A 23,106-nucleotide genomic window follows, 5' to 3' on the forward strand; every position below is an offset into this window, starting at 1 on the left:
AATAATGATTCAATACAAATTATTTATATGTGGGAAATTACAAAAAGACAAAAGGGATGTAACTAATCTAACTGAATTAGTTACACTTACTAACAAACTGAAACAAATAAAATTGACTAACTCTACTAATGTAACTATATCTAGTAAAATGAATATGGAAAAAAAAGAAGAATTCAATTGTAGAAGTGCAATTATATTAAATGACTTTTATTTTAGTTTAATTTCGCAATTCAATTTTAACAAATTTATTTGAATAGTATAATTTGGCAATTTAGCCTGGTATGCATTTGAATTATTTAATTTGGCAATTCAATATGAACAATTTCATTTGAATTATTTAATTTTACATTTTTACTCTGTGTAATGTTTATTTGAAGATATAATTTGACAAATCAGCTTAAGAAGAATCATACGACGTATAATGTCAATAGAAGTTTTGCATAAAAATTCTACATAAAATAAATGCAAACATCTCTCAAAATAGATTTAATGAGGGGACTTTTGCGGTATTATAGAAAATTGATATGTTTTGATACCATCACCTCAAATAACCAATAGCTTAATGATATGTCACATACGAGTAAGTTTGATCATAATTTTAAATTTAACACCATAAAATTTTTAAGTTTTATATTTTTGTTTTATTTTAAAATAATTAATATTTATTTATTAAACTATATAAAAATTAACAAAATTTCAAGTTTTTTTTTCTTCTGCCGTTTACCCGTTTCTTCTCTACCATTATCTCTCTCTGGCTCACCGTTCTTCACCATCACTCCATTTTTCTTCACCGTCAATCAAGATTCTAACCTTTGTTGAGTAATCAATCTTCTTCTTTGTTGGATGGGTTGTGATTCTGGAGCCTTTTGATTTTGTATGGAAGAAAAAATCGATTTGCTAGGTCGCAACCGCGATTCAAATGCAAGAATGCTTATATGGGTTGCATTTGTCGCACAATTCAAACGCTATCCACGAAGAAAAAATGTACGATAATCCAAAAACAAAATTAACTCTGATATCATGAAAATCAACAAACATGAAAGAGTAATTGATCATATGCTAGTGATAACAATTTAGTATTAGCACAGACAAGGAAGAAGATAAGACCACTTTTATTTACGCTGAAAACACGAGCGAATTGGGAGTGACACAAAAGATGGATATTCTCGCAGTGGTGGAAGAATGATGGAGAGTTCTTTTCAGGTAGAAGGATTGGGGAGGAGAAATTTAATTTGGTGGTGGAAAGGGAACGAGTTCTGAACTCCGATAATGTTTTAAATTTTAATTAAAATAAAAAATTTAGAATAATAGTTTATTAAATTCAAAGGGATTAAATTGTAAAAATAAATGTACGAGTATAACTAATATATAATATATATAATATATAAATGCTGACATGTAGAAAAAAAACATATTTATTGATTAAAAAATTAAAAAATATCGATACTTTTTTTTTTAAGAGTACTACAGAAATTGTCAAATGATGCAAACAAAAGCAAAAGAGAGAAAAAAAGAAAAAATAGAGGTGGAAGGGGTTTTTTATTTTTAAATAACCCTATTTTAAAAATAAAAAAAACACTCAAATACTCAATTTTCAAATTCATTAACCAAAATACCTTTTTTTTTTCTAAGTCACAAGTCGCCATTTGGAATGGCGACTTCCTTAAGGAATCCCACATTCCAAATGGCAATTTTCTAAAGAGTATTTTTTTTTCTATTTTAAAAAATTTCAATTTTTATTCAAATAACAAAAATAATATATATATATATAATTAATATAATTCATAAAAATACATAAATACAAGTTTTAAATTACATAGATTGACTAGAGGTGCCTGTAACATTTGGACAATATTTTCGAGTATGACCATTTAACCAACATAGTCCACATTTTCTTGGTGCTTTTTCTTTAACGTCAATTTCAGTTCTAATACGGGTACTATTTGGACGACCATTTTTAATTCTCTGCATTTCAGGATTGTGATACAATGTTTCACCTTCATATGTGGGCCAATGTCCTTCATTGGGTATAGGTGGAAACTCTTCTTTGTAGATGTTAAATACATTAACAACCTTGTACATGTCAGGTAGAAGCACTAAATAGTTTTAACGAGCGTAAGAACTTGCAGCTATGACATGTGAACAAGGAACATGTATAGCTTGAAATTTTGACAAGGGAACAATTTAATTTTGACAGCCAACAACCACATCAAGAAGACAATCGTCGACTATCCTTTGCATCAAGCGAAGTGGAATTGTTGTATAACACGTTCAACACTCGTTATAATACACCTGTGTCCGCTACCCAGTTACTGAATAATATGTGTCAACAAAGCTTACAAATTTTTTCGAGCTCAAAGAGGTGCTACAGTGTCGAAGCAAAAGTCTAATAACATCACATGGATTCCAATAAAGGTTTGAAATATATGCCTTTAAATTTTCATTGACAAATATATGCCTTTAGGATCAATATTGCACAAATATTTTATTGACTTATATGTTTTATTTTATAGTGTCATATCCAACTGGACTCAAGGTGGAAGTAGTTCTTCTGCAGCACTTCCTCCTAGACATCCTCAACAACAAGAAGACGAAGATTGATCCGCTATCGCACACGAGTCAAATAAAATTGATAAAATGTAAATAGAGGTAATAACTCGAATAATTTCGCAAGGACTTCTGATATAATAATAATAATAATAATAACCGAATTGAAAGTTGAAATTGAAAAGGGGTGTTTTAGAATTTTGAATTAACAGATGAGCAAAACGATTAATTCACTTATTTGAGTTTCAGACCTATCACATATTCTATCAATGAGTTTAATTTCTAATTTGTGATTCTATTCTTATTTGACTATATAATTGATCAAACAAGCGTAATCAATACTATGTAAATTCGGTTTCTTTAATTGAATTAAGCATCACAATCATCAAAATATTACAATTAACGATCAAACGTCACAAAATTATAATTCAATTAAATTAGAAACCGAAACCAAATTCTGTCAAATAAATTTAATCGACCCTATTGAAATTCAATTTAAGCAATCAAAATATCAATATAATCAAATAAGAAAAAAATATAATCATGAATCGAAATTGACAGTGTAACCTAAATCTCAAAGTGTTGATGAAACTCTGAACTCGTGGATTAATCTTATAAAATTAGCCTTCCTTGAAATTAAAATAAAAACTGTTTATTTCTTGTAGCAATCTGAATTCTAATATTTTTGTCCATAGAAAAGAAACAAAATTGTCAATATATAGTACTCGGTATTGGACTTTAAGGTTTAAAAACAAGTGACCCGCTAATTAAAATTATTACAAAAGTCTAGATTACAAAATCAGTGCACAAATATTTTATTGACTTATATGTTTTATTTTATAGTGTCATCGTCAAACTAACAACATCGACTGTGGGTACTATGTATTGCGATTCATGAAGGAGATTGTTGACAGGAATAAAACTATTATCCCAGAAACGGTACGGTATTTTCATTATATGACTTTATTATATAAATCATCTATATATTTGATTCTAACTTAATATGTTCAATTTTATATTGGATAGTGCTTTGACAATTCCAGTCCAACATACTCTGAGGAAGATCTAATGGAATTAAAGGAAGACTGGTGTCAGTATGTGCTTGAAATAGTAATCGAGAGCTACAACTAGCTGTTGAAATGTACCCAACTTCTGTTCTTGACATGACAAATGTTTTGTCCATTACTTGACCAAGATATTAAGTTGTCACCTAGAAATGTGGAATTTCCTATTGTGCTTTTTCTCTCTAGTTTATCTCCAACATAATCAGAATCACAATACTCACCTAGTTTGTATTCATAAGATTTCTTGTGGAACAAGGTAATGTTGGTAGTGCCTTTTAGGTATCTAAGGATTCTCTTAATAGTAGTTAAATGAGCTTATCTTGGATCAACCGAAAATTTTGCACACACACAATAAACATAATATCATGTCTAGAGGCAGTGAGATAAATCAATAATCCAACCATTCCTCTATATGTTTTCGTGTCAACCTTTTGGCCTAATTCATCCTTTTTAAGTGAACATGTATGATGCATTGGTTTAGTCATAGGCTTACAATCATTCATTTTAAACTTCTTGAGATGCTCTTTTGTATATTCAATTTGATGAATGTATATACCTTTTTGACTTTTCTAATTTTGTATCCCTAAAAAGAACTTAGATTCTCCCATCATACTCATTTGAAATTCAAGCTGCATCAACTTAGAAAATACTTGACAAAGAGTTTCAATAGTAGATCAAAAAATAATGTCATCAACATAAATATGAATGATATGAACGTTATCTCCTATTGATTTTATAAACAGGGTGTTGTCTACTTGTCCTATTTCAATTTTTTTTTTGAAGCATGAAGTTACTTGACCTATCAAACCATGCCTTAGGTGCTTGTTTTAGACCATACAACGATTTCCTAAGTTTAAATACATGGTTTGGAAATTCAAAACTTTCAAAACTTGGAGGTTGTTTAAAATAGACCTATTCACTTATATAACCATTTAGAAAAGCACTTTTAACATCCATTTGAAATAATGCAATGTTATTATTTGCAGTAAAAGAAAGTAGGATACAAAAAAATTCTAACCTGGTCATTAGAGCAAATGTCTCACTGTAATCAATGCCCTCTTACTAACTATAGCCTTGTGCAACACTTCATGCCTTGTTTATCACCACTTAACCTTTTTCATCATTCATCTTAAATTCATTTAACTCTTCTTGCCTTGCAAGAATCCGTCCATCATCTATCAATGCTTCATCAACAAAGGTAGGCTCAATTAATGAGAGTAAGCCAAAAAAATTGGTATCTTTTAGTGATGATCTAGTCCTCAAAGGATCTGTTACACTTCTAATGATTAGAGTTTTAGAATGAGATGACTTGTACTTCCATTCCCATCTTCCTTATAAGTTATCTTGACTGTTTCTAACTTGATCAGATTCATCATTTGAAGATTCATCATTTTCTTCGGATTTGCTTGTATCCACTAATTTTTCAGGTTCTTCTATTTTGTCTGTATCTGCTTCCTCTGGTTCCAGTAAACCTGCACTTTCATCATCTTGCTTTGACTTTTCAAGGTCAAGATGTTTTTCGACAAATTTAACATGTATGATTTCTTCCACAATTTGACTTTCCATATTAAACACTCTATAAGCCTTAGATCTTTCACAGTATCCAATGAAGGTACACTTTTGAGATGTAGAATCAAATTTCCAAGGTTATCTTTAGTGTTCAACATATAACAAGTAAAACCAAGTAGTTTAAAATAAGAGATGTTAGACTTAATTTAGACTCTATTTATATGGTGTTTTATTCAATATAAACCTAATTTAGACTCTATTTTTAATATAACATGCAATGTTAATTGCTTTAGCCCAAAAGTGTTTTGCAACATTCATCTCATTTAACATGGTTCTGGTCATTTTTTGGAGTGATATATTATTTCTTTCTACAACTCCATTTTGTTAGGGTGTTCAAGGATATGAGAAGTTGTGAGAGATTCCATTCTCATCATAAAAACTTTCAAAGAAGTTGTTTTCAAATTATCCTCCATGGTCACTTCTAATTGTTATAGTTTTAAGACCCTTTTCATTCTTTACTTGTTTTTAAAAAGTGATAAACACTTTGTGGGATTCTTCTTTACTTCTTAAGAATTTTACCCATGTCCACCTAGTGTAATTATCACTATAACAAAGACATATTTCTTTCCACTTAGAGAGATTGTTTTCACTGGCCCAAAGAGATCTATATGTAAAAGCTCAAGGGGCTTTAAGGTAGAGATTGAGTTCTTAGAGTTAAAGGAGTTCTTTGTTTGTTTTCCCTTTTGACAAGCTTCATACATAATTTAAGGTTTGTAACTAAGTTTAGGTAGACCTCTGACTAGTTGAAGTTTATTCAGTTTTGAAATTAATCTAAGGTTTGCATGACCTAATATTTTTTGCCAAATTATTTTCTCTTAATATACTAACATAAGACACTTAACCTCTTGTTTCGCTAGACTAAACAAATTATCTTATAAATGTTGTTTTTACTTTGAACTATAAAGATTACATATCCATCCTTCTAACTAATTTCCTTGCATGGTTTTTGATATAATATAATAATTATTGTCACTTAACTAACTAATACTTAATAAATTATGCATAAGACATATAACGAATAAGACATCCTTAATAAAAAGGGAAGTACCATTACCAATTGTACCTTGACCAATGGTCTGACTTTTTTGTGTTCTTCCAAAATTCACTATGCCTCATTTTCTCAATGTTAGTTCTTGAAACATAGACTTTTCTCCCATCATATGTCGTGATTATCCACTGTTCAGGTACCATGATTGGCGTTTTAACTTGACTGTTGAGGACATCTGCAACATAGATAATTTTGTTCTTAGGTACCCAAATTTGGTTGTATCCTTGTTTGTTTGTCTTGAAAGGTTTCTTATATTTCCTTGTATTCAACATGGAACAGGATAATTTAGAGTGACTTTTCTTTTAAAAAACAATACACAAGATATTAGAGGGAATAATTTTAGGTTTAGTTACAATTTTTTCAAATCCTAAACCTTTTCTTTTACCATTTCTACTAACTCCATAAATCATAGAAGTTTTTTGCTTCTTTCCATTCCTTTAGCAAGAAAACCTTAAAATACTTCTTAATGCTTATCATAGTTACATGTGATATTTTCAATTGATGTTGAACTTCGATTACTTTTCGTAGTTAGATTTTTAGCCTTAAGTTCAACAATATCAATTTTTCAGAGTTGCATTTTCGGCTATAACTTCAGCACTTTGATTATATAAAACATTACTTTTTTCAATTAGATTAGCATTTTCTTTGCTAAGTGTTTTCAGTTTTAAAGACCATTTGTGGTTCTTGTTCAAGAAGTAATTTATAACAGTAATTAAATCAGATCGAGTTAAGTCAGAAAATACTTCAATTTCTTCGTCTACTAATTCACTTCCAGAGTCATAATCTGTGTTGGATCCAGAGGCAGAGTTGGTATAAGTCATTAAAGCCAAATATGCTTGCTCTTCATCATTAGAGGATTCATCAAAATAATCCCATGTAGCCATCAAACTCTTTTTTTTGGGTATGGAATCTTTCCTCTAATGTTTCCCTTTCTTCAGATTTGGACTTTCTGACTTGATATGTCCAGGTTCATTGCATCCATAACAGATGATGCTTTTCTTGTTAGGTTTATCATCCATTCCTCTGTTGGACTGTCTGAAATATCTTTGGGGAATTTTATTCTTTCTATTGTGCCACATCTTATGAATTTTTATGGATATGAAAGCCAATTCCTCTTCCTTTGAGTCTCTTTTCTGATCCTCTGATTCATCATCCTCTGATTCTGCTGTTTCCTTCAGAACTTTCTTTTGCTTGGATTTCAAAGCCAAGGTTGGTTGCTTCTTCTTGGGCCCATCCTCTACAAGTTTGATTTCTTGTGATATGAGATATGTAATTAATTCTTCCAACTTTAGAGTATTTAGATCCTTTGTTTCCTGAATTACAGTGATCTTAGGTCTCCATTTGTTTGGCAGAATTTTCAGTATCTTCTTCATATGATTAGCAGTAGTATAACTCTTCTCAAGTACTTTATTCCTAAGACCAGAGTCTGGAATTCAAAAAACAATGTTTCAATGTCTTCATCTTCTTCCATCTTGAACATCTCATACTTTTTGACATGGAGGTTGGCCTTTGCTTCTTGCACTTGCTTACTTCCTTCATAGTTCAGAATAAGACTATATCATAATTTTTTTTGTGTGTCCTTGTTGGTGCACTTGTCAAAATCCTTGAAAGTAATATGCATTTATCATGAATTGTTTGGACTTATGATACATCTTGTACATCTTCTTCTAATTAACATCCATCTATTTCCTTGGAATTTGAATACCATAAGTATTCTTTTGAGTAGTATAACCATCTTCCACCAAGTTCCAGTGTTCGGGATCTTGTGAAATAAAGAAGCTTCTCAGTTTGTCCTTCCAATATTCATATGTTCTCCATCAAATAGAGGTGGCTTGTTGACGTTTCCTCCAACAACTCTTTTACTAAATCGAGGCATGTTGAACCCATGGATCTTTCCTCAAAAACTATAATGTGCTTAGTCTTGAGACTGAGCTTTAATACCAATTGAAGGTGCAATCACGAGAATGAGGGTTGAATTGTGCTTGAATAAGTTGTTAACTTTTTCATTATTTGATTAGACTGGTTCATACTTGATGATATACTTGGATTAGGAACAATAAAAAATACTAAGGAATGCAAGAATAAAGCAACACAAGTAATTTATCCTGATTCACCACTAACTTGGCTACATCTAGTCCCTTCGCTAAGAAGGATTTAATCCACCAATTCAAAAAATTTAATCATAAATAACCCAACCCTCCAAGCAAGTCTTCTCAAATAGCTTGACAAACCCCGAACTTTAAGGAACATACACACCTTGACTCAACCAGCCAAGTTTTCTCCATACAATCTGACAACGCCAAATATATATATATATATATAATGTGTTTGTTAATGCTATAATAATCACATTTATTTATTCGATAGTGCTTTACAAGTTTTCCGAGCTCAAAGAGGTGCTATAGTGTTGAAGCAAAGTCTAATAACATCACATGGATTCCAATAAAGGTTTGAAATATATGCCTTTAAATTTTCATTGACAAATATATGCCTTTAGGATCAATATTGCACAAATATTTTATTGACTTATATGTTTTATTTTATAGTGTCATCGTCAAACTAACAACATCGACTGTGGGTACTATGTATTGCGATTCATGAAGGAGATTGTTGACAGGAATAAAACTATTATCCCAGAAACGGTACGGTATTTTCATTATATGACTTTATTATATAAATCATCTATATATTTGATTCTAACTTAATATGTTCAATTTTATATTGGATAGTGCTTTGACAATTCCAGTCCAACATACTCTGAGGAAGATCTAATGGAATTAAAGGAAGACTGGTGTCAGTATGTGCTTGAAATTAACATTATTTGATTTTCTGGGAAATAGCACGCTGCAAGGGATCTGAATATTATATGGTAGCTAGTTACATTATGTGTATTCTGTTAGTTATATGTATATGAATAAGACACAATATATGAACATGTATATGAATTTGTGTTGTTGTACAATATATGTTCATTGTATATGTAGTTAATTAAGTTATATATAAGTATCTGAATGTTCTGTTGTAAATTAATATATAAAGTAAAGTTATATAGTTTTGTTTTTGTGTACTGATTGTGTGAACTGATTCTGAATATGTTTTGTTGTTGTGTGAAGTGATTCTGAATATGTATTTGAATATGTTTTGTTGTTGTGTGAACTGATTCTGGATGAAAATAATTTTGAAAAAAAAATTAAAAGACAACGCTTTCTAAAAAAACGCCATAAAAAACTAAAAAGCACTTTTCAAAAATTGTATTTACAACGGATTTTAAAAAAAAAATTTGCACCTTTTACAGCGCTTTTTTGAAAAAGCACTGTAAAATGTGCACTATAATGCATATATTGGGTGCACATTTTACAACGCTTATTTGAAAAAGCGCTGTAAAAGGTGCACTATAATGCATATATTGGGTGCACATTTTACAGCGCTTATTTGAAAAAGCGTTGTAAAATGTGCACTATAATGCATATATTGAGTGCACATTTTAAAGCGCTTTTTCAAATAAGTGCTGTAAAATATGCACTATAATGCATATATTGAGTGCACCTTTTACAACGCTTTTTTGAAAAAGCACTGTAAAATGTGCACTATAATGCATATATTGGGTGCACATTTTACGACGCTTATTTGAAAAAACGCTCTAAAATGTGCACTATAATGCATATATTGAGTGTACATTTTACAACGCTTTTTCAAATAAGCGTTGTAAAATGTGCACTATAATGCATATATTGAGTGCACGTTTTACAGCGCTTTTTTAAATAAGTGCTGTAAAATGTGCACCTAATATATGTATTATAGTGCACATTTTACAGCGCTCTTTTCAATAAGCGCTGTAAACACAACATAATTATGAGTAAAATTTAATTAAAATTTGTAGTTTAGTTCTTTTTGCTTTAATTGAGTACCCTTTCTACAAGTCTTGATGTCTAAAGTGTGGTCTAAAATGATGAAATCTAAATCAAATTTGCAGGAGTGAATATCTTCCTTCACTACAAGAAAAACACTATTTTGTGGTCAACTTTATAAATATTTTGTGGCCGAATAAAACCCTCACAAATTAGTGACTGAAAAAGCCCTCACAAATACCAAAATTGAAATTGGTCTTTATTTGTGGCTGAAAAAGCCCTCACAAAATTTTAAACATTTAACTGGATTTTGTGGCTGCCTAAGCCCTCACAAAATCACAACGTTGTTGTTTATGTCGATGTAGACGGTTTAAAAGTGAAGATGAAATAAGAGTGCATTTGTATGCAGATGGATTTATGCCTAACTACTGGATTTGGACTAATCATGGAGAAGAGTCTCCGACGGCGCCTAATACTAGTACATCTGTGGAGAATTATAACATAGGTCCTTCAAGTAGTACTAACATGTTAGGTATAGATTATTATAACTATCAACACTTTGAGGCGACGAATGATATGATCTCGGATGCTGTTGGGGTTAATTTGTCATTCAATGAAGATCAATATGACGATACCGATGGACTTCCCAATGAAGAAGCTCATAGATTTTATGGTCTTTTGAAAGAGAAAAACAAACCGTTGTTTGAAGGTTCTTCAAACTCAAAGTTATCAATGTGTATTAGACTATTAGGTCTAAAGTCTCAATTTCATGTTCTTGATTTAGTTATTCAAAACGGTCGGTGAAAAACAAAGCTAGAGTTGAGGGCTCAATTTGTTCATCTTACCTTCACCGTGAAACAACACACTTTTGTTCTCATTATTTCAACAACGAAACGTTGTCACCAGTTAACGGAAGAAACGCTACTGATAGTGTTATACGTCATCCACATGCTTTATCAGTTTTTTGCTTGTCTGGTCATCATGCTGGTAGGGATTTTCCGATTTTCTGGCCAAGCGACAAAGTATTTAATGCGGCACATGTTCACGTTTTGATTAACTGCACCGAAGTTAAACCATACATTGAGTACGTTTCAAATTTCTCTTCATATTAATTATATTTAATTATATGATTAAATTGATATTCACCATATATATGGTCATCGATCAGGGCATTTTTAAATACGGGACAATCATCTGATGATATACATTCAAATTTCCCATTATGGTTTCAACAACAAGTGCATCTCGAAGAACAAACTCCTATCAACATCCACTTAAGGCACTTATCTATGGGCCCGAGTAGAAGTTTCAAAGAATGGCACACCTATTACGTCAATGGATACAAATTTCACACTGAATCTTGGACTGAAGGAAAAGAAACAATTAATAGTGGAGTTTGTATGAAAAGTGTCTCTGATAGTGGTGTAGTAGAAGATTTCTATGGCATAATTGAGCATATTTACGAAATTGACTACACGTTCCTAGATTATGCGAAAAAAGTGGTGTTGTTTTACTGTAAGTGGTTTGATCCATCTAGCAGAGGAACTAAAATAAATTTGATATCCAATACTGTAGACATTCGTATGAGCAAAAAATATCCACGGTTTGATCCATTTGCCCTGGCCCATAATGTAAGACAAGTCTATTATGTTCCTTATCCATCAACTGTCAGAAGCAAACAAGGTTGGTGTGCTGCAATCAAAACAAGACCAACGAGTGGAATCGAAGAAGTTGAAGCAGGTCAAAATGAAGAAGTTGCATTTCAAATGGATGAAATGTCAAATTTGGATCATGTGATTGGAGATGAGACTATTAGTCAACTTTGTCATGAGTCACACATTGGAGAAGAAGTTGATGAACAAGAAATAGATGAATTAGAGAATGATGAAGGCAATGACTTAATTCACTCATCAAATGACGACGACGATGATGACGAAGACGAAGACGAAGACAATTAATTAATTATATATATATGTGTGTTTCTATATCTATAATATTATATATTGTAATTGAAATGAACGACACCTTATATATATATTTTTATATTTTATATATATTTCTTTATTTATGTCAGTGTTATAATTTATTTATGTATATTTCATTATTAATTAATCTTATGTTAATTGTATACACACATATATTATATTATATATATGTATGGATATGGATATATATATATATAGACATGGCTTCAGTGTCGGGAGTAGGAGGATCAGGAGGTTCGGATGGATCGGGAGGAACAGGAACGGCGGCAATACGAGGAATATCCAAAACATCACGTGGTAAGAAAAAAGTTGCTAAACGTGTTGTTAATGACCCATCTCTCATGCCGATGCCGTCCATTGGTACTAGTGGTGGAGCTATTCCTCTATATCCGGAGGTCCCAGTAGAGCCTTATACCTTAGACGAAATAATGGATCCCGGATGTGTTGATTGCTACAACCGCATTGTCATCATTCCAGAAGGAGATGGGTATGTAAACTATGATTGATTAAATATTTCATTATTATTGCAATGTAAATACATTATTAATTTTATTAATTTATTTTTATATTTAATTTGCATATAAACTTTGAAGATATCTTCCTTTTAAATCATCTGCAAAGGCAATTGCTGAAGTCATACAAGAGAAATATAAAAAACCATGGTTGTCTTGGGGTGAGATAAAAGAGGATAAGACACCTCAAATTAGGGAAGTTGATCAGTTTTTACATTGTTTCAAAGTAAGTCATTAGATTAATTTATTTAATTACTATTTATTTATACATTTGATTAATTTACTGAATTACTAATTATATTTTTAATATTTTTTAAATTTCAACAAACAACAGACCAAATGCACTTGGAAAAGAGAGCATGATGCCGCAGTTTTGGCTTCATTTGACCATCGCTTTTCAAAGCGTCTCTCATCTATGTTGGCTTACGCACGTAATAAGGGGGAGGAAAAACGGCCTAATTGGATTGGTGAAAATGTTTGGACTGCTTTGTGGAGGAAATGGAACACAGATGCTTACAAACAGAAGAGAGAAAAAGCAAAGACTAATAGAGCATCTGAGAGGGGTACCAGTACTCATAAGGGAGGTTCCATGTCTGCTGGAGAAATTAAATATTATATGGTAATTTATTATTATTTATAATATATATCTATTAATTTATATTCAATTAATCATCACATTTCACCAACTTATAAACTTGACATTAATTTAATATTTTAGGAAAAGCAACTTGGAAGGGAGGTCACTCAGGCTGAGATACATCGCTATCTTCATGTTAATCCTGAAACAAATGAGTATACTGATGAATTATCAAAAAATATTCAGGTAATTATTATATATTAATTGTTATATATTAATTAGACCTATAAATTATTATATATTAATTATTAACTATTTTATTTTTTTATTTTTAATATAGGAACAACTTCAACAAATCATGAAAGAATGGGATGATCATCAAGCTACTCTTCCTCCTGCTCAGCGAGCTGGTCCAGTGCAGCGGAAACAATATGAGACCGCAAGTTTTATGCACATCAGTGGTGGCAAGTACAAAGGGCGTGTGCTGGGTGCCGGTAGTTTATCATCAACCTTTAAGAAAGGTCCAACCGGCTATATTCAGACTGAGACGTCTTCTTCTTATGCTAGTACGGATCGATCTCATCGTCCGTCGATAGATAATGATCTTGACCAGTTAAAGAAGCAATGGGCAAGTGAGCAAGAAGAAAAGACACAACAGCTGATACAAGCCGCAATTGATAAATTGAATGAGGAGTGGAAACAAAAGTTTCAAGAGCAGCAGCAGCAGTTTCAGCAGCAACAACAACAATTTCAACAACAACAATTTTCATTTCCTCCTGTGTTTCATCAGCAGTTCCCGCCTCGGCCTCAATACTTGCCTCAACAACCACTATTCCAGCAGCAACAAAATTACTCTCAATACTCCCAGCAGCAGCAACCGCCTCCAAATTTCCAACAGCAACACCAGGATCCTCCGAACTCTGCCTTCCAGCAAGTACAGCAGCAGCCGCCAATGTTTCAACAACAACAATATTTTCATAATTATCCGTATGTTCCGTCCTCTTCACATCAAATTCCTCAACCTCAACCAGATCATCAAACTGCATACCGACCAACTATGCCAACAGCTGGGTTGATCAGACCAGATTTAAATCAACCTCAACCAGCTAGGGCTCCTCATTCGACTAGTGGTGGTGCCATTGAAGATGAAATTCAATTTCAAACCATGATGTCTCCTCCAACACAAATTCATAATACTTTTGAGGGACTTCTTTCGTCGGGCATGGCAGGAAATAATGATGGTGTGAGTGGAGCTGATCAGAGGAATTATTATGAGGATTGATGTCATCTGAATAATTTCATAATTTATTTTTGGGTTGTATGAACACATATTAATTATGTTGTCTTAGTTAATTATTGTGTGTTTAATTTTGCGTTTGTAAGACATTATTTATAAATTTTGGGTATGTAAGACATTATTTGTTAATTTTGGAATGCATGTTTTATTTGATTTTGTGGTAATTAATTTAATTATTATTAATATTATATTTTTATATATAATATTTATTTTAATTTTAATATTTAATTTTAATTTAATTTTAATTTTGTTTTATTTGTAATTTAAATTAATCTTTAATTATAATTATAATTTAAATATTTTATTTTAAATTTAATTTAAATTTTTAATAATATTCAAATTAGTTTATTATATATTAAATTTAATTTATAATGATATTATATTTTAAATTTAATTATAATTTTCATTTAATTATAATTTTAATTTAATTACAATTTAAATTTAAATTATAAATTTAAATTTATATTAATTTATTATATATAAAATTATAATACAAAATTAATTTTTAATTTTAAAAAATTAATTTTTTAATATATGTAATATTTTGTGGCGGCCTAAGCCCTCACAAAATATTTATTTTTAATCTGGAGGTAATTTGTGGCGGCCTAAGCCGTCACAAAAGAGGGATTTTGTGGCGGCCTGGGCCCTCACAAAAGCTAAATTTTTTAAAATCAGCCTGTCCTTTGTGGCGGCCTATGCCCTCACAAAGGCAGACTTTTGTGGCTGCAAAGGCCCTCACAAATGCAGTCTTTTGTGGTTGCAAAAGCCTTCACAAATGCCAACGTGTTTTCCACACTTTGTGGCTGCAAAAGCCCTCACAAAAGTTTGTGACTAGCTTATTTGTGGCTGCCTTAGGCCGCCACAAATAGCCCCTTTGTGGCTGCTTTTAGCCCTTTGTGAGGGCTTTTGGCCCTCACAAATACCTTGTTTTCTTGTAGTGGCTTATCCTTATTTATCATGGTCTTGTAGTGTCCTTCATGAATTAAAATACTCGTACATCCACATAGATCACACAGACAGACCAGTGTTGCTTATAGACTAAACTCATTTATCTATGAACACTAAAAAAAATGATTATAACAGGACTAGAAAAAACTGAAAAGCAAATTTATTCTATAAACAACGAAAAACTTAAAAGCAAACATATTCTATAAGCATATACATTTACCTGCAAAAAGTAGTTTCATTTAACAGTTGTTTCATGAGTGGAACTTATTCTTTTTAGGTTTAAATATGTCTATGATCCTTACAATTATAATCGCTTTTTATTTTGATCTTCGTAAGTTTTTTTTTTGTTTGGTTCACATCCCTGCAAATATAATTTCATTTTAAAATAGTCATTCCATCCAACTTCTGTTACGAAAACTGTAACACCGTTAAACCTAAATATAATTAAAACATAACTTATTTTAACCTAAAAATAAACCCCTAATATAATTAAATTATAACCTTTTTAAATCTAAAATTAACCCCGAATGTTTTATTCTTCTTCCCTAAAACAAACCTAAAATTAACAACTTCAAAATGGTTTCTTTTGAAATTGTTGGTTCAAGTTTAAAGCATCAACACTGACATGTTATATGCAAGATATCAATCTCTACTATAGTATAAAAGATAGCGAGGATATTAAGATAATGTCGGCGGATTTTTTTTGAAATTGTTGGTTCAATATTGTTTTAATTTTTACCTTCTATAGTAATTGTTTCAAGGTGAAACCCATTTTGGGGATTTCTTGGATGACCAGATTTTTCAATCATGATGAAAGAGAGACTGCAAAAGCCCTCACAAAAGTTTGTGACTAGCTTATTTGTGGCTGCCTTAGGCCGCCACAAATAGCCCCTTTGTGGCTGCTTTTAGCCCTTTGTGAGGGCTTTTGGCCCTCACAAATACCTTGTTTTCTTGTAGTGGCTTATCCTTATTTATCATGGTCTTGTAGTGTCCTTCATGAATTAAAATACTCGTACATCCACATAGATCACACAGACAGACCAGTGTTGCTTATAGACTAAACTCATTTATCTATGAACACTAAAAAAAATGATTATAACAGGACTAGAAAAAACTGAAAAGCAAATTTATTCTATAAACAACGAAAAACTTAAAAGCAAACATATTCTATAAGCATATACATTTACCTGCAAAAAGTAGTTTCATTTAACAGTTGTTTCATGAGTGGAACTTATTCTTTTTAGGTTTAAATATGTCTATGATCCTTACAATTATAATCGCTTTTTATTTTGATCTTCGTAAGTTTTTTTTTTGTTTGGTTCACATCCCTGCAAATATAATTTCATTTTAAAATAGTCATTCCATCCAACTTCTGTTACGAAAACTGTAACACCGTTAAACCTAAATATAATTAAAACATAACTTATTTTAACCTAAAAATAAACCCCTAATATAATTAAATTATAACCTTTTTAAATCTAAAATTAACCCCGAATGTTTTATTCTTCTTCCCTAAAACAAACCTAAAATTAACAACTTCAAAATGGTTTCTTTTGAAATTGTTGGTTCAAGTTTAAAGCATCAACACTGACATGTTATATGCAAGATATCAATCTCTACTATAGTATAAAAGATAGCGAGGATATTAAGATAATGTCGGCGGATTTTTTTTGAAATTGTTGGTTCAATATTGTTTTAATTTTTACCTTCTATAGTAATTGTTTCAAGGTGAAACCCATTTTGGGGATTTCTTGGATGACCAGATTTTTCAATCATGATGAAAGAGAGAAAATGTGAGACATATGGTGAAACTGTGTGTCTGAACTACACAACGAATTCCGTTTTATATAGGCTCAAGGCAATAAATATAAAAATAAATATGAGAGATATTATCCCTATTTACATGATATGATTTGATATGTAATAAGTATAAATCATATGTACCAAGCTTGTTACATATATAACTGACTCGAGGACCTCTCAGGGTCTTAGTGAATACATCTGCCAATTGATCATTGAAATTAACAAAGCTAATGGTGTTGTCGCCTGATTCAATCTTCTCCCTTACAAAGTGACAATCCATCTCAATATGCTTGGCCGTCTCATGAAAAACCAGATTAGAGGCAATGTGCTACGCTGCTTGATTATCACAGATAAATGTAATTTGTGTTGCCTCTTCAAATTGAAGCTCTTTGAGTAACTGTTTCAACCTAATGAGCTCACAAGTCTCTAATGCCATAGCCTTGTATTCAACTTCAACGCTAGATCTTGCAAATACACTTTGTTTCTTACTTTTCCAAGATATTAAGTTTCCTCCAACAAGTACACAATACCTAGAAGTGGATTGCCTATCAATGGGCGAGCCTACCCAATCGACATCTGAATAACCAACTATCTCAGTATGTCATATGTTTTTCAATAAGCACTTTTAATGTATTTCAAGATTTGTATTACATCATCCCAATGTTCTTAGCAAAGAGAGTTTAAGAATTGGCTTACCACATTAACTGCGAAAGAAATATCTAGACGGGTGACTGTGAGGTAGCATAATTTACCAACCAATCTTCTATATCTCCATGAATCTGAAAATGGCTCCCCATGATTAGGTAGAAGTTTGACATTTGGATCCATATGAGTGTCAACCGACTTGACATTCAATAAACCTGTCTCTTCAAGAATATCCATGACATATTTCATTTGTGAAATTACTAAGTCGTTCTTAGATTGGGCTACCTCAATACCCAAGAAGTAGTGGAGTTTGCCAACATCTTTAGTTTGAAACTGGTGAGATAAATTTTGTTTCAACTGGAGTATGCCCTATTGATCAATACTAGTTTGACAATATTTTCTACATAGACAATCAAGTAAATGCACCATTGGGTTGATTTGCGATAAAAAAGAGAATGATCAGTTTCACTTTGAATCATACCAAATTGTTGCACTATTGTGCTAAATCTGTCAAACCAAGCTCAAGGAGAGAGTTTAAGACCATAGAGAGACATGTGAAGTCGAAAAACCATGGTAGAGGACTTCTCGTGAGAAACAAACCCACGTGGTTGCTCCATATACACTTCTTCTTCAAGGTCACCATGCAAAAAAACATTTTAAATGTCAAGTTGGTGCAGAGACCAATTTCTGATGGCTGCAATAAAGAGGAGTAGTCTAATAGATGCCATCTTAGCCACAAGTGAGAAAGTATCATGTAATCATGGCCAAAAATTTGAGTGTACCATTTTGCCATCAAGCGAGCTATAAAACGATCAATCTTACCATCAAGACTAACTTTCACCATATAAAGCCAATGACATCCTACTAAAGACTTTCCAAATGGTAAAGGAACTAATTCCCAGGTACCACTATTCTGAAGTGCACACATCTCATCAATCATTGCTTGTCTCAACTCTGGGTAGGATAAAGCTTCACTTAGAGGTTTAGGAATAGAAACATAAAACAAAGAAGACAAACAAGTATAATGCAAAGGAGAAAGATGACGGTAACTCAAACCAATGTAATGAGGGGATGGGTTACGAGTATGACTTATACCTTTACGAATAGCAATAGGAATATCAAGGGTTGGATCTGATAAACGAGGAGGTGGCGGTGAATGAGCATCTAGCATGACCTCAATATCAAGAACGGATATATGGAAATGTAGAATCGATGGTGGTTGACTATAGTGGTATGACTGAAGAGGTTGTACAGTTGGATGATCCACATGAGGAGTCTCAAGTGGGACAGGGAGGGGCCACTGGAGGTGTCTCAGGTGGGACATGCGTAATAGGCTCTATTGGTAAAAGAGAAGGTGAAACAAGCTCTGGTAGATCCATAGGAATAGTTGTAGACAAAGGGTCAGGAAGCGACTCATAGTATGACATCAACTGATATGAGATACCGTCGAAGAGTAGGAGAATAGCAACGATAACTCTTTTGGGACTGATGAATAACCAAGAAAGATAAATTTTAGTGATCCAGCTAAAAGTTTATCAAGACCAGGAGTGATATTGTGGACAAAACATGTAGACTTGAAGACAAGAAGAGGAAGTGAGTGAAGAGGGGTATGAGGAAAAAGGATCAAGTGAGGGACTTTGTTATCAAGAACAAACGAAGGCATGTGATTTATAAGATAACACACCGTTAGAACATCATCACCCCAAAAGCAAAATGGAACATTACCATGAAGTAGGAGAGTACAAGTGTTTTCAATAAGATGCTGATTTTTGCGTTCGGCTACCCCATTTTGTTGAGGTGTATAAGCACAAGATGTATGATGAAGAATGTCGTTAGAGGTTATAAAATTTTGAAATTGATGGGACAAATATTCACATGCATTATCACTGCACAAAGTGCAAATGGATACACCAAATTGAGTTTTAATTTCCTTATAAAATTGTTCAAAATTAGAAAATATTTCAAATCTATTTTTCATTTAAAATAACCACGTACAATGGGAAAAATCATCGGTAAAAGTAACAAAATTTATAGACTCAAGAATGTAAATAGTACGAGAAGAACACCAAATATCTGAGTGAACTAAAGTACCTGAGGGCGAAGCTCGTTTATTGGCTCGATCAGGAAAATGACTACGAGTGTGTTTTCCCTAACTGACACGACTCGCAATGTAAGCTAGATAATTTGGTTAGATTAGGTACTAACCATTGATGGGTTTGAGTGATAATAAAGGCCATTAGACTCACATCTAACACCAATCTGTCGTCTTCATATTCGATCTCGCAAAGTAACATTGCAATTAGTAAATGTGACAACACAATCATGAGAACGAGTCAATCGAATGATAGAAATTAAATTAAATGGGGATCCAAGCACATAAAGGACAAATGTAACTAACAGAGAAGAGAGGATTTGGACAATGCCAATCCCTTGAGATTGTGTTTGGGAACCATTAGCTGAGGTTGTCCTAGGTAAATAACCAGAAGTTATGAGAGAGGAGAAAAGAGCCTTATTACCAGTAATGTGGTCAAATGCACTAGAATCGAGAATCCATGGGCTAAGAGAAGGTGAGATGCAAACAGGTAAATTACTACTTTGTGCAACCAAAACAACTTAACTCGAGTTATGACAATACTCTACCCACCGAAGAAAATCTTCATAAGTAGCCATAATCAATAAGCAGTTACTTAAAACCAATAGTGAAACAGTGATGGAAGAGGCAATTTTTTTTGGGGATGAATAGTATCGGGCGATGAGCAATACAACGACTGATTTGCTGAAAATAAATTAACAGTGACGAAGAAAGGGGTAACTGGAATTGGGACATAGTTTACCGAAGAAAAAAAATCTCATTGAAAGACAGTGGTGTAAGATATATGGCTCCTTGACTATGATTTTGATATAACTTCCAAACATACAATGTATATGCATTATCTGATTAATCTAATAGTTTGGGTTGAGATACATTTCAGGAAAGAATCAAACACTACACTTGGACAAATCTTGGATCTCAAGCAATCAAGCAAAGATTGATCATATCATACAAGGCTTGAAGATTATGTGTAAATTTGTCTATTGTTCATAGTGTTTATTAGTTAGATTCATCATTATAATTTCACACATCTAATATTTGCCAATTAAAATTGAAATCATAAAATAAGTGTGTTAATCAATCAATTGGTAAATCAATTGGTTAATCGATTTTCTGATTCATAGAACAAAGTTTTTACTGAGTTAATCGATTAGCAAATCGATTACTTAAATGTTTTTATCAGACCTGTGTTCTATGATTAAAAGAAATCGATTGGACAATCGATTGATATACTTTTCTCAAGTTACAAGCTTTCTACTAATCAATTAGTTAATCGATTGCATAAATGAATTAGTTCATCATTTATCAGAAACATATTGCATAATCGATTGGCACATCGATTTTAATTAAATATCTGAGTTACAGGGACAAATCAATCGATTGACAAATCGATTTGATTAAGTGTATGAGTTACAGGGAGAAATTAGCCCATTGCCAAATCGATTATGTTAATGAAAGTGAATCGACTGAGTAATCGATTGTTTGATCTCGCATTTTGAACAAAATAATTATAATCGATTATTCAATCGACTCTGATATGAAATGAGTATCAGTTTTTGATATATACATTAAAAAGATCGATTAGCAAATCGATTAGTTCATCTATTTCAAGAATTTCAAGAAAAACAAGAAATGCAAAATCGATTAGGAAATCGATTGATCTGGTAATACGCATTAATAAAATCGATTGGGAAATCAATTTGTCTGAAGTTTTTCTGAAACTATATAAACTGAATCATTCACAATTTTTAAAACATATAGAAAGAACTGAAAGAATTTCATTAGCTTTTCATAAAATACACTTTGAGAAAAAATATTGTAACTCACAAACATTATTGGCAAATACTTAGTGTGAGAATTCATTGTGATTGAATCAAGTGTTTTAGTCTTTTTGAAAGAACCATCTTTGTAAAAGAAAGAAAGTGGAAATCCAGTATTGTGAAACTGGTGGTCATCTTTTAGAGTGTGTGTGATCATCTAAAAGAGATCTCAATCTGATCTTGCTAGAGCTTGGTGATTAGTTATTAAGGATAGATTGGTTGTTGTTGTAGATTGATGTTGAGTTAGATGTATAGGCATTGAAGTGCTGGAAAGTCTGTAAACATACTCAAATCATTTCTAGTAATTAAAGGTTGGAATAAGTAAGTGATTTTGGGACTGGATGTAGACTATCGAATAGATAGTTGAACCAGTATAAAAATCCCTGGTGCACATTTCTCTATCACTATACTCTTTATCTTGATAATACATGTGTTCTTGAATCTCAGTTTTGAATCTATTATTGTTAAATTGGAATTAATATTAAACAAGTTGGTTTTAATATTAAGTTCATCACTTAGGAAAGTATAAAAATCCATGGTGCACACTTCTCTATCTCTATACTCTTTATCTTGATAATACATGTGTTCTTGAATCTCAGTTTTGAATCTATTATTGTTAAATTGGAATTAATATTAAACAAGTTGGTTTTAATATTAAGTTCATCACTTAGGAAGGAATTGGATAATCTGGTTAATAATATTGTGTACAACTTCCTAAGGATAGAGGTCATTCCACCTACAATTGGTATCAGAGCTTCATCTTTTAGACTATTAGAAAATGGCCTTTACTGAATTCTTGGGCGAAGGTGCCTCTTTAGCTAGACCCCCTGCCTTTAATGGGTCTGCTTATATGTACTGGAAAGAAAGAATGCTTATCTTTCTAGAGGCAAGTGGTCTTGACATATTAGATGCAGTAGAAAATGGTCGTTATGTGCCTAGACTTGCTGGTACTCATGGATCATTAATCAAGAAACCAAAATCTGATTGGTCTGATGATGATAAGAAAAGAGTTGGCTATAATGCAAAAGCCAAAAATATAATAACTTCTGCTTTGAGTGCTGATGAGTTTTTCAGGGTATCAAATTGCAAAACCGCCAAAGAAATGTGGGATACACTCCAAGAAACTCATGAAGGCACAACTGATGTCAAGAGGGCCAAAACTAACACTCTGATGCATGAATATGAACTCTTCAATATGAAGAAGGATGAGTCAATCAATGACTTGCAGACACGGTTCACACATGTCATTAACAATCTGAATGCTATAGGGAAAGTAATTGACAATGAGCAACAAATAAACAAAGTAATGAAATGCTTGACAAGAGAATGGCAACCTAAGGTCGCTGCAATA

At 32.1% G+C, this 23,106-nt stretch overlaps 1 protein-coding gene across 1 annotated transcript; it reads left to right on the forward strand.

The window, feature by feature from the left end:
• The first annotated feature begins 13,296 nt into the window (after positions 1-13,296).
• Positions 13,297-14,602, forward strand: LOC140920577 (uncharacterized). Its single transcript, XM_073369252.1, has 2 exons — positions 13,297-13,396; positions 13,491-14,602. The coding sequence occupies exon 2, from the start codon at positions 13,509-13,511 to the stop codon at positions 14,430-14,432; it is 924 nt and encodes a 307-aa protein (XP_073225353.1). The 5' UTR covers positions 13,297-13,396; positions 13,491-13,508; the 3' UTR covers positions 14,433-14,602.
• Positions 14,603-23,106: the final 8,504 nt, after the last annotated feature.

This window comes from Cicer arietinum, chromosome 5 (assembly GCF_000331145.2).
Source record: "Cicer arietinum cultivar CDC Frontier isolate Library 1 chromosome 5, Cicar.CDCFrontier_v2.0, whole genome shotgun sequence".
Classification (NCBI taxonomy): domain Eukaryota; kingdom Viridiplantae; phylum Streptophyta; class Magnoliopsida; order Fabales; family Fabaceae; genus Cicer; species Cicer arietinum.

What these genes read in the sequence shown, in the direction of transcription:
- LOC140920577 (XM_073369252.1), top strand. Translation starts at nt 13,509, where the DNA reads ATGAAAGAATGGGATGATCATCAAGCTACTCTTCCTCCTGCTCAGCGA.